The sequence below is a fragment of the Pleuronectes platessa genome, chromosome 17 (genome assembly GCF_947347685.1).
Source record: "Pleuronectes platessa chromosome 17, fPlePla1.1, whole genome shotgun sequence".
Taxonomy (NCBI): domain Eukaryota; kingdom Metazoa; phylum Chordata; class Actinopteri; order Pleuronectiformes; family Pleuronectidae; genus Pleuronectes; species Pleuronectes platessa.
In genome coordinates this window covers 2,890,055-2,902,280 of record NC_070642.1, presented here as the reverse complement: position 1 = coordinate 2,902,280, position 12,226 = coordinate 2,890,055, and the positions used below count along the sequence as shown (strand labels likewise).

The 12,226-nt window shown below is 40.5% G+C and overlaps 1 protein-coding gene across 4 annotated transcripts in view; it reads left to right on the top strand.

The window, feature by feature from the left end:
* The window catches only part of fynb (FYN proto-oncogene, Src family tyrosine kinase b), a 68,496-nt gene that overhangs the window by 44,626 nt on the left and 11,644 nt on the right, over positions 1-12,226 (top strand). For all 4 annotated transcript variants that reach the window (XM_053444742.1, XM_053444739.1, XM_053444741.1 and 1 more), the window contains 3 exons: positions 5,430-5,528; positions 7,535-7,638; positions 7,973-8,122. In XM_053444742.1, coding sequence (XP_053300717.1) covers positions 5,430-5,528; positions 7,535-7,638; positions 7,973-8,122 — 353 coding nt within the window. The remainder of the gene's footprint in view (positions 1-5,429; positions 5,529-7,534; positions 7,639-7,972; positions 8,123-12,226) is intronic.

Sequence of the window (12,226 nt, the reverse complement as noted above, 5' to 3'; positions counted from 1 at the left end):
AAACATTCCCAGACGTCTCCAGTAGAAATCACACCCTTGGCTTAGTAGTGATGCATTGTTTGCTAATATTAGTTAAATTAATGATGGTTAGGTAATGTTCATGGCATGTACTGTCAGCCACCCTCTTCAGAACAGTAAGAACTCAACTGTACATGGCTGCCTTATCGCTTCAGTGTGGGGCCCCCGCCAGGTCAGTCTTCCTCTTACCCACAACCAGTAGGCATCCTGTCCAAGCCAGCATCATGCACATTCCACCACATACCTGGGTCCCTGCTGGGCCTCTGCCAGAGCAGGAAGAGGACACTCTCATAGCTGCCGAGACTGCCTCCACCTCCTCTCACCTCCTCAGCAGGAGCCAGACAGAGCATCATATTCAACCCTTCTCTCCTCCTCCCTCTCACTCTTCTCCACTTCACTCTATCTGCCCATGCCTTGGAGGGCTCCTTCTCCCCAGCCAGACTGACCCCTACTGGACAAAGGCGGAAAGACTCCTTAAATCCTCATCTGCTCCGGCATGTCAGAGTTGGCAGGGAGTGAGTGACACATGTCAAAACAGGCAGGGCTCATGTGATGTAGGGTGGGCAGAGTTCGCGGTACTGGCTCAGCTGACACATGGCAATGTTGTCCCTTTTTGTTTTGGCATGACATCCTCCAGGAAATAGACCCCCTGCTCTGAATGTTTACAAGGTTCTGCATTCTGCTCGGGCTGTTTATGATCACTGTGAGCGTGTTATTATGTAGCTTCTCCAGACATAGTCAAAAAATTGCTTCGGTTTTGACTGAAAGCTGGAAGTCTGCACTGTAAGTAAATGTAAATAGCATTGTTGTGATTCAGCTGCAGGCTATGAATAAACACAGTGTGTTATAGTGAATGTTGCTGTACTGTGCACCTCCCCTCTGTCAACACAGTCGTGTGTTTAATTATTCTCTCATCAGCAGTCACCACGTGGAGAGGATCTGAATCCTTTTCCAGACAGGAGGGAGGCTCTTTGTTTACTCTTGTTATCCTCTGTCTTCTTGTGGTGGAGTTGCTTTAAGGGGGTTTGTTTTCTGGAGACAAGAGGCAATGGGACAGACTGAGGCCTACTCCGCCCTGTCTGTTTATGTCTCTCTGTCTTCATGCAAACACACATACCGGGCACCTCTCATACCACACATCCCCTGACTCCGACATACTTTTTCTCCCTCAGAAGACAGATTGTTGAATGCCTCCCTCCCCTCCTGAGGGATCCTCTGCGAACAAAAGGGAAGCAGGCCTGTTTCTGCCTGGGATGTCGTCCCCAGGCGATCCCCTATCATTGCTTCACCCAGCATAAATGAAGGACCTTACAATGCTTCTCTCCTCCCCCCGTCCTCTACTGCGTTCTCTCTCTCTCTCTCATACACACAAACACACGCCTAAAGACAATTCCTCCTGGTGTGTAAGGGATGTGATAGAAGCAAGCACTGGGTAGTTGAGTGAGTGAGAGGGACCACTGTCAAAGCTCGGGGATGGGGGAAGGAGAATGAACATGTGTGATTGTGCATTCATGTGTAAGCATTGGTAATGACGGACAGTGAACCACCACTGCTATCTGTCTCTAAGGGCAGCTGGATACTGAAGTGTGGAGGAATGAAGAATGAAGGGAGAGGGTGGAGATGTACATAGTCTTTGCAGAAGTGAGAGTAAACCGAAGTGGATGTGAGTAACAACATAGAAACCGCCATTACTTAGTTTGACTACTGTCTTCTGTGCTTTAATGAACTTAAAGGTTATTAATTTGTTTTCTTTCTTATTCTATCTGTCAAAATAAACTAAAGTAATGGCTAAACATGTCCCCCTCTCATTACCTCCAGTTTCTCACAAGCACATTGAGCAGGGAACGAATATATATATAAAAAAAAAAAAAAACCTCAGTAATTTTCTAAAACAACTTGGCTGTCATCTTTAGCAAATGTTCCTCAAAGAGCAAGAAATGTCACATTTATTTGGGACTGTTTTCATCAGCTTATTGAGGTGTATGTGCTTTTATGTGAATTTTCAAAATGTGTGAAAAAGGGGTGATAAAAACCAGAATTTTTTTTAACAATCAAAGTTAAAGGGGGAACATGAAATGAAAACAAACTTAGCAAATGCATAATAATTTGATTATTGGCATTAGTGATCAATTGACCTATTGGTTGTTAATAATTTGATATATTACAAAATAGAAAACATGACAATGGAAAACGGCTCAGACTTTGTGTTAATTGTCACATATGTTAAGTCTGATCTAATGTTTGTTCTATAGTGAAGCCAAATATTGCCACAGACATAACTCTGCATTTTGAAATAAAGTAATTGTTTTGTGTGGTTTTAAAATTCAGAGTTACTAAAGTGTTGTGGTGTCTTCTTAATCTTAATGCCTAACACATCGATGCTTAACAGTTAAAATGGTTATTAGTAGAGAAAGACTAATGGGGAGGAATCATGGAGGAACAACACCGTACCAAGATACCTGTGCTGAAAATATCTCTAGGTGGCGTCATACCCTTTTGAAATTGAGCAGTTGATAGGAGCACAGTAAACATCAGACAGGAGATAACAGAATTCACCTGAAGTTAGCTAGTAGTGTCGAGTGAAGCTACCAGAGTAATTTAGTCTTTTCATTTTGAAAATCTGACAAATATTAGATGTAATGTAATGGTTTAATATGACTTTAACCATCCAGGTACTTCAAAGTAATGTGCCCAAATAAAGAGCTTTAATGTCTTTTAAGTGAAAACATATATTGGGGGAAGTATGATGCAATTTTGGGCATCAGCCACAGGCAATATGAAAGTTGAAAAAGTAAAATGTGAGGAAGATGAGCAGCTGAGATGCTGGACAGATAAAAGAGTCAAAGACTCATAGAGTAACAGACGGGCTGAATAAGAGCCGTGGCTGGTGAGGAAGAGATGCACATCAGAGAAAGACACAAATGGTTCTGTGGGCGTCAAGGCTGAGAGGTCTTTAAGGAGCCTCGCCTCCCTTGTCCTCTGCCCTCTTTTCCACTTTCAACAGTTTCAAAGCAGCTAAACTTCAAACGTCAGCCCCAAGCAATTGACTGCAGACACTGAAAAACACTGTGAAGTTCATTGTGTCCTTACAAAATAGTTCAGGATTTTAGTGAAATACTTGTATATGCTTTCTTCCAGCACAGACAGATCCATCCCATGTCTGTGTAAGTAACAGTTCACAAACACATAATATTGTTGTGCAATAGTGCTTAAAAAGTGTTACCATAGAATGGTGTGCCTTTAGGCACTCAATAAATTTGGTTATCAATATAAAATGTAAAACATTAATATTTAAAATATTAATATTAAATCATAACTTTAATTGGTTAAAGTTCTCGCGGGGCACCACCCTTCATAGAAGGGAAAAGATAGCCAATTTATTGATTAAGATGAGTTTGATTTAGATCTAGTTCAATTAGAAATCTCAATATTTTACCATTAAAGATTATATAATGAACAATGAAGGTTTATGGAGTTCTTAACAGTGTAACAGTTGCCAAGATTCACTTATGCAATATTAATGACAGAACATTTGTGAAAGAAGAACATTTATTATGAACATAATAAAGTATAAAAACACAAATTACTAAACAATCAAACTAACTAACAAGGAGGTGTGTGAGTGTGTGTGTGTGTGTGTGTGTGTGTGTGTGTGAATGTAAATTAGCATGCTTTAAAAATGGTCCATAAGATAAGAGCCCCCCCCCCCCCCCCCCCCCCTTCTTCTGAGGTTGCTCTACGGGGGTGGGTTTAACCAGGTGGAGATTATGCGTGTGTCTGTGTAGATGTTAATCAGATAATGCAAGAGTCAGAGAGACCTACAAAGGAGGCCTGTGAAGGGCCTAACTAACAATTACTTTCAAATAACTTGTTGCCACAATATCACAACACATATCAAACTTATAAACACACACCGATCAAATAAACAGTCTTGCTTAGCGTAGTATAATTATTAAGCCCAGATTATGTTACCAGTCCGAGGGAAAGGGGAAGAGAAGTTGCAGTCCAGTTGCAGTTCTGTGACGTCTCCTGGGTTTGTGGTCGTAGAGTTCTGCATTCGCGATTCTGTCGAGCCCGTGTGCTCAGATGCTGGTTGAAGTTCTCCTGCAGGACATCGCGTCGCTACGAGGAGTTTTGTAGAACTTGAAGGGCGAGGAGATTTCCTTGAGAAGATGAGCTGGGAGCTGCACCTCTGACCTCCGGTTGTGGGTTGGATAGAGAAGGAAGCTGGATCAGCCAGGCCCCCCCCTTGGCGATGTAGGAGAGAGAGGCTGTAGCAGCCTTCCGTCCTTGGAGGGATGAGAGAAGAGAGAAGCCTTCCGCCCTCGGCAGGATGGAAGAAGAGAGAGATTTTAGGCAGACCTCTCCTTATATTGGCCCCGGTGACCTCACAGGTCTTGGACCAGAGTGACCAATAGGAGTGACCCCCCAGGTTCCTCACACCTTTGTGTGATATTGCCCAAATCCCAGGACATGCAGCATCCTGTTACATCCTCTGGGAGACTGAGTTCCTTGACTGTCTTAAGACAAAGGGAACATGTGGCACTCTGGGAGACTGAGTTCACTCCAGAACATGCGGCTCCCTTGTTTCAAGTTTGACTGAAGGGAGGCCTGTGGTTTGCACAAAAACCATGTCCCAACAATATATAACATGACATGGAATTTCTACCATTAAGTAATTTGATATATTTACATTTTAAAATAATACGTAAATATTAATTCCTGTATCCTATTATTCTGACTTCTGAGATCAATCAATCAATCAAATTGTTGATAGTATACTCAAAGATGTTAGTATACTTAAAATCAATGTTTTATTTCCTTTCGCTACAACAACGCAGATGCAATCAGAATATGTGTGAACCTAAGGGATTCTTGTTGAACACTTGTCATTCAGGAAAGTGAAAAAAAATTCTCTGTGGAATGATTTCAAATCTTTCGTAGTTTTAGTCACTCTGGGAAAATCATATAGGTCGGATAACTGAAGATTACAAACTCCATCATCGATCATGTTGAATGTATATTTATTGGTTGTTCTATGTGTTGCCATATTGATTAGAAGGCAGCGGGTAACTTAAGGTTTGTTCCCGCAGCTCTCCCATAATTATGTGAAATGTACCCTTTCCCAAAATATTGAAATACTCTGAGGCAGCTCCCATTTCTTTGTGTAAGCAGTTTTAAGTATAGGTGGCTCCAGAACTCGACGAACCCCATACTACCTTTCTACAGCCGTGTTATACTAACTACTAACTCCTGGGTGTCTTCCACGTGGACAGAAAAAAGGAGGTCAAACTAAAGCTGCTCTTTTGTGTGTTCAGTGGCACAGAGACTGTCACACACACAGTATGAAGTAAAGTGTATTAACTTGTGTCTATTGTGCCCCTCCCCCCTCCCCACTCCCTCTCTTTCAGCGAAGGGGACTGGTGGGACGCTCGCTCGCTCACCTCTGGTGGCAGCGGCTTCATTCCCAGTAATTATGTGGCTCCAGTGGACTCGATCCAGGCTGAGGAGTAAGTTGTGTGTTTGTGTGCGTGCGTTGTGTACGTGTATCAATGATCCTGAATTACGGTAAACAACGGCAAATGTGCAGAATTCTTCTCTCCCTGTAGAGCAGTTTCTTCTGGCCTGATACAATGACATTTATGTGACGCTATATTAATAGATTTACAGTTTGAAATGTCAGCCAGACTGTGGCTGGGAGGTAAATGTCTCTTTGGTGGGACTTCTCTTTCTATCATATAGTTATATTATACATTTTACATGGAAATGTGTGCGCACATAACTAAGTTCCACTCAGAAATATGATGAATGGAAAAGAAAGAGAAAATGTAAGTATTAAATGTTGGTTCCGTCTGGATGTGCAGCATCAACTGTTGCCACAGACCTGAACCCCAGCACCCGCCTGCCCCCACCCTGACCCTTCAGTCAGACTGAGGTTTGTGAATGAAGATGTCAGTTCACAGTAAGCCCACTCAGAGCATACTGGAATTTAAAACAGGGGAGGAGTAGGTGCAGCTCCTCTCATCAAGACACATCTTCCTCTGTGAAACACGCACTGTGCTGTCATGCTACACACATGTCCTCTCTCTGTAGTTTCAGTCCATGTGAGGACCTCTCTGAAAAGCTGTTGTCTGACAAATGTTTCAATGAAGTTTTATAAATGTTTAATTTGTACATCTACCATGGATTTTGGCTGCAGTGTCACAAGAAACAAATAAGCATTGTGGGAGGTTTCTACTGCCTCTGTATTAGTAACGTGTTTCATCCAGGTTAAGACACCGTGACTCAACAGTTATTGATGAAGGGAAGAAGGTAGCTGGCCTTGAACTGGTCACAGTCTGTATGACTGTACAGCTGTCGAATGCTAATAAAATACAAGGAAAATACAACAAAAACTATAATTCTCTAGTTCAACCAACAGTTCCAAGAGGCTGCAGTTTTCATGGCATCCCACAGTATGAAAGTCTGTGACAGAATTAACAGCCTGCAGCGACTTAGTCTTAGAAGGAAGTCTAACCTAGCACAGTGAAAAACATGGTTGTTCTGAGTGCAACTAGGTAGATATCTTTCTATGATGTCTGATCATTTTTGATTAATGATAGTTTTGAATGAATCAAGAAAGTAATCACCAGATTATCAACCAAAATTGGTTTTGTCAGCTTTTTATTTATACATTACACATCCATGCAGGTAACAGCGTTTTCAGGTTGTCTGTATATCCATTCACCCCTTGATGGACTTTCTTTAATTTTGGCACAAAACTCCACCTGGACTCAAAAGGGAATGATTAAACCTTTGTGGTCAAAGGTCAAGGTCACAGTGACCTCAGTTAATATGTTAGGTTTAGGGTTAGGGTTAAGGGTAAAAAAAAAACACACAAATTATAACAAAATTTCACTTAATAATTTCTAATAAGTTAAAAGTAATGACATTTTCTAGCCAGCTCCATTACTCAGGGGCAGAAGGGTAGATATTTGGTCACATGCTGGATGGTGACACTAATCTTGCTTTTCCACCTTGAAACTTTTATTTATCAATGCACAAACACACTGATACAGCAAAGCTTAACAGTCAAATTAATTTTAGTCATATAAATTTACATCACTAATGAAACATTTATACACAACATATATTAAATGAGTGTGGGCAGACACAGATGTAAACCGCAACTTGGTTGGCTGTTAGAAGCAACAACAAGGCAATAATTCTAGTTTTACTTTACTTTCATTTGTGTGTATATTTCTTGACTATAGGGAACTTTGTGATAATGATTCAGAGGTTTTACAAAACGTATTCGGAAGAATCTTCACAACAAAAGTTCCTTCACATCATGAAGATGGTGCATATAGGATCTCCCAGAGTTGACTAAGAGGGAGCCAGCAAATCCTGTGTACTGCTGATGGGTTGTACTTTCCATTGAAGTGCATGCAGGATGAGAGCCGAAGTAAAAGTGCCTGCAGTTCATCATGGTCTTGTAAATCTATTGTTAGAGTTGACATGTGTCTTCTAATTGCAGCTGGTACTTTGGTAAACTGGGTCGTAAGGATGCAGAGAGGCAGCTGCTGTCCACAGGCAACCCAAGAGGCACATATCTCATTCGGGAGAGTGAAACCACAAAGGGTAAAACCACAAACACAATCTCGCACCATTAACCTTTGGGACTCTGAGTGGTGTGTGGTTAATGCAATGAAACCTGGGGGAAAACAGCTCACATCAGCCTCAGTGAATAAAGGAGGAACCTGTGGAATTTTATTTATCGCTAAGTTTCTTCAATGGCTTTTGTACTTAAAGTAGGAACTGAATGCTCAGTCATACCCATAGTCTTTTGATTGTAAAATGTGATTAAATACATCCCGATTTAAATGATCATTTTATCCATTTGATACTTTATCTTAGGTAGACAAGTTCTCAGTGTTTAGTCATATTCCTTTAATCCCTGATCTGTGTCTCCCAGGTGCATTCTCCTTGTCCATAAGAGACTGGGACGATGTAAAAGGTGACCACGTCAAGCACTATAAGATTCGTAAGCTCGACAGCGGCGGTTACTACATCACCACCAGGGCTCAGTTTGACGCGTTGCAGCAACTCGTTCAGCACTACTCAGGTATGAAACCTCATCTTCCCACCAGCATATACACTGTAAGTAGGGCAGGGGCCGGGGTGATAGCCATTAGATGTTGGACCAGAGCAAAAGTCAAAGCCCGCTTCAAGAAATTCAAAGAAAAATATCCCATGACTATGTGACAGACATTTGTTTAATGCACTGCTCTGCTGCCATCAAATTGTGTTGTGCAGTCAGAAACAAACAGAGCCATAGATGTGTGCTGGTGTCCTGGTTTTGCCAAGCATCAAGGAAAAAGGCCTACAATAGAAGTGACACATAATCTGATCAACACTGAACACCTTAAGACACACGTGTGTATAGATACAGACGGTAACCAGCGGGTAGTGCTGTGGAGTGAATATTGAGTAACTCCCTGAGAGGCGTGTAACAGGCAATAACATCCATTGGTTTTAAGCTCCATTTTAATGAACAGACTTGGTAGTCAATGTTTTTATATATAATACAATTTAAATTGCTTTGTTGCTGTTCCTGTATGTTGGCTTGAATTTAAGTTGACAGATTTACTCACCAATGTTTTTTCCTCACCACATATTTCATGGCGGCTATTTCAGAGGTCTGTAATTTAGCTGGAAAAAATTACCGCAACGAAAAAAACAACATTCTGCTTTTTTTTTGTAGGCAGAAGTGGAAGTGCTTCTATGAATGTTGTTGCCATGGCAGAGATCAGCACCCATGGCACCCCTGAATGTTATTGTGAAATAAAAAAAATATTAACAATAATACAAATGATCTTGCAGGGCAGATATTATCTGTCTTTTTGAGGATTTACTCTGATTTGGTGAATTTTAGGCATAAAAGGTATTTACCCCCTTCTGGGTTTCTTCTACTTTTGTATATTTCTCACATATGCATGTTTCAGACCATTAAACTACCTTTTATACTAGTCAAAAATAACTAAATAAGTAAACTTAAAATGCAGTTTTGAAATTACTTTATATTTTGAAGGAAGAGAAACGGTTCAAACCTACCTGGCCCAATGTAAAAAAGCAATTGTGTCCTCACTTTCTAAATCAGCCAAATAACCAATTTTAAAGATAATTTGGTTGGATATCCCTACCCCCACCAGGCATGATAACCACCAGAACTGTTCAATCCAAACATCTCTTAAATAGAACCTGTATGGCAATTTGAAGTGAGCGCAGTTCTGAAAAAGAGAAAATTAAGTAAAAATGATCTGAAACATTTAACTGTGACCAAGGACTAAGTCGGGAGGGGTTCAAATATGTTTTTACAGCAAAGTATCTTGCTGGTGTTTCTGTTGGGCTTCACTGACCTGTGCAGCTTAAAGGCTACAAGAAAGAATATCAACTGTTAAAGAGCCTGAAAACTCAATGGTCTCGCTGCATTCTTTCCTTTGGTAAAGGCACTGAAAGGGCAGCATGGCCCACTCTCCATTAAAAGGGGAACAGAGATATGTTGCCATAGAGAGATTTGTCATGGTGACAGAGCATCGATTCGGTTGACTCATTGATACAAGCCCAAAACCAACGTTAAAGTCTGTCCGGTGTCCATTTTGTTCATCGATCCAGAATGCATTAAGCAGACACTGTTCCATTATATAATTCCATTTAGTCTGCCAGCACATTTCACATTCAGAATTAAAAGGTGCCATTTACAACTAGGAGGCAAAGAAAGTTCCCATGTAGGATTATTGGCTTTCGCCATCGTCATTGCGTTTATATTGAGTTATTTAGAATCACAGTCATTTTTAATGCAGCCAAAAAGAAACACAATGTTGTAGTGGTGGTGTGGAAGGCAGAGGGAGTTAGTGTGTCTGAGTTCAAGCTTGCGTCACTGTGAGCTCGTCCAGATGTGTGTACTAAGCGTGTTCCTCTTGTCCGCGAGCTCTTTCGAGAGCAGGCCGCTGCATCTGTGCTGCTGACACACATATTTGTTAATCAGATTTACAGGATGAGACAACGATTTTAGTTTTAGTTTTACTCTTCAGTTCTCGAATCTGTTCTTATTTGTGTCTCTGTCTGCTTGTTATGATGACGATGTATATCTGAGCATATATGCTTTGTCCTCTTAGGTCTGTTCTGTTTTATCACTCTCCCTCTGTGAAAGGGATATTATTGCCGTTATGCTCTACTTGGCACATTGACATATCGATGTTTCAGCCCTAAAATCAACACCATGGATTTTCTGTATGTGTTTGTGTCATGGAACATTAACTGTCCTTATACATTTTATCAACTCTCCAGGGGACATACTGAGAGAACACCACACCTTTGCAAATAACCTTGCCTCTTTTCAGGGCTTATGCTTTTATGGCTTTCTGCTTTCTTCGATTTGTCATGTCTTTAAAGAGCTAAGTGGGACATCTGGCCTTGTGTACTGTAGAATAATCTTCACATGTACCTTAAGACATCAGAAAACTTATAGATGTTTTTTACCTGCAAGTTTGAATGAAAACACATTTGAAGTGACTTTATTGAAGCAGAAAAAAGTCACTTTAAAACACAGACCTTTCTCGGTTTAGGTGCTGCAGCCTTAATTATTGAGTGATATATGTTGGCGAATCTTATTAAATGTTTAGATAGATGCCCTCTGACTTTAAGACCCCATTTTCATTAGGATAAAAAACGATGAAAAGTTAGACATGAAAAAGCAGTTTTTAGATGTGTAGTAAGTGGTAAGCCATCCAGTCATTTTGCTTCACTATGTTAAATGTACATATTGGTTTTGTCTGGTTTTCAATTTTTGTCATTCATTTAACATTTACATTTTCAGTTTTTTCTTTAAAAATATTGACACTTTTAACATCTTACAGATAGAAAGTTCAATGGTTTAATGACAATTGTTTTAAAAGTCCAAAATAGCACTTTAAAGTGGTACTGATATAAGTTTTTGTTTGAATGAAACAGTGACACGGATGTTTGTAGTCAGTGTGTTGCTTTCGGTCTAATCATCCATTGCCCACAGGTTGGATCGGTGTCTATTTTGTTTTTAACTACTACATGGAAGCGGTCCACATATTGACAGGCTCTGTGAACACAGAACTGTATTGATGTCTGAGTGGAGTGCAGCAGGCAGGCCAGATGGGCTTTAATGGCCGAGTTGAATGTTGAACACGGGCCTTTATCTCATCTTTACTGCCCCATGCAAACACCCTGGGGAACCTCCTCCCACAGCCCCTCACTACAACAACCAGATATCAGCTCATCTAGAAATCAGTATGGATGCATCAGTGGAAACTCTGCCCTAATTCACCGGTTGAATCAATGACTAGCAAACACGAGCACTTCCTCTGCAGCCAACGCAAGAGATGCTTGATTTCCTGACACAATAACATGGTGTCATTGGTTAATGTGACAACCTTACGCAGGAAAGAGCAGCTGGAGCACCACTCATCTGCCCAAACATGCACGGCTACTAATGCCTCTCATGGTGCATAAAGTCCCTGTACTTTATCTTTATTTTTAACCACTGTGACAACTGTACATGTAAATGTACCCGATGAGTGAGCGAGGTCTGCAGCTATGTCTTATGAATTACCCCCATTATCATAAAGTGTATTTGAGCTATAGATGCCATTAGCCAAAGTGAGTCATAACATAGAGCCTTTACTTTTACTATGACCTGCACCCATACTTGCTGTTTTGTCATTCAGCTAGGTTGGGCCACCATAACAAGGCAACATCAAATGGAGAATATTGGGCCTCAAATAACAAGTTATTATAATATATCTCTAAAATATTTAACATTTATAATTATGAACACCAGCTTATGGCTAGAAAGCTACATCTTACTTAGAAAAATGGTAATAATCGAACAGAAATTAGGGAAAAAGACAAGATTGCTTATGGTGATTACTCACATCTAATAGTCAGAATGATAATGGTGTCGGTATTTTATTTGTTGCTGGAGCTCCATAACGTTAGGGAGGCAGATTTAAACACTCTTAAGGGCCTAGAGCTTCATGGTGGCTCTAGATGAAAAATCAGGGGCTCAAGTAATTACAATTAATCATCTGGGGGCTATGAATATAAAAGTTCATCTAATATTTGTAAACTAAAATAACAGATTTTTTATTTATTTGAGAAAATATTTTTGTCTGGATTAAGAAATATTGGGTCTGAA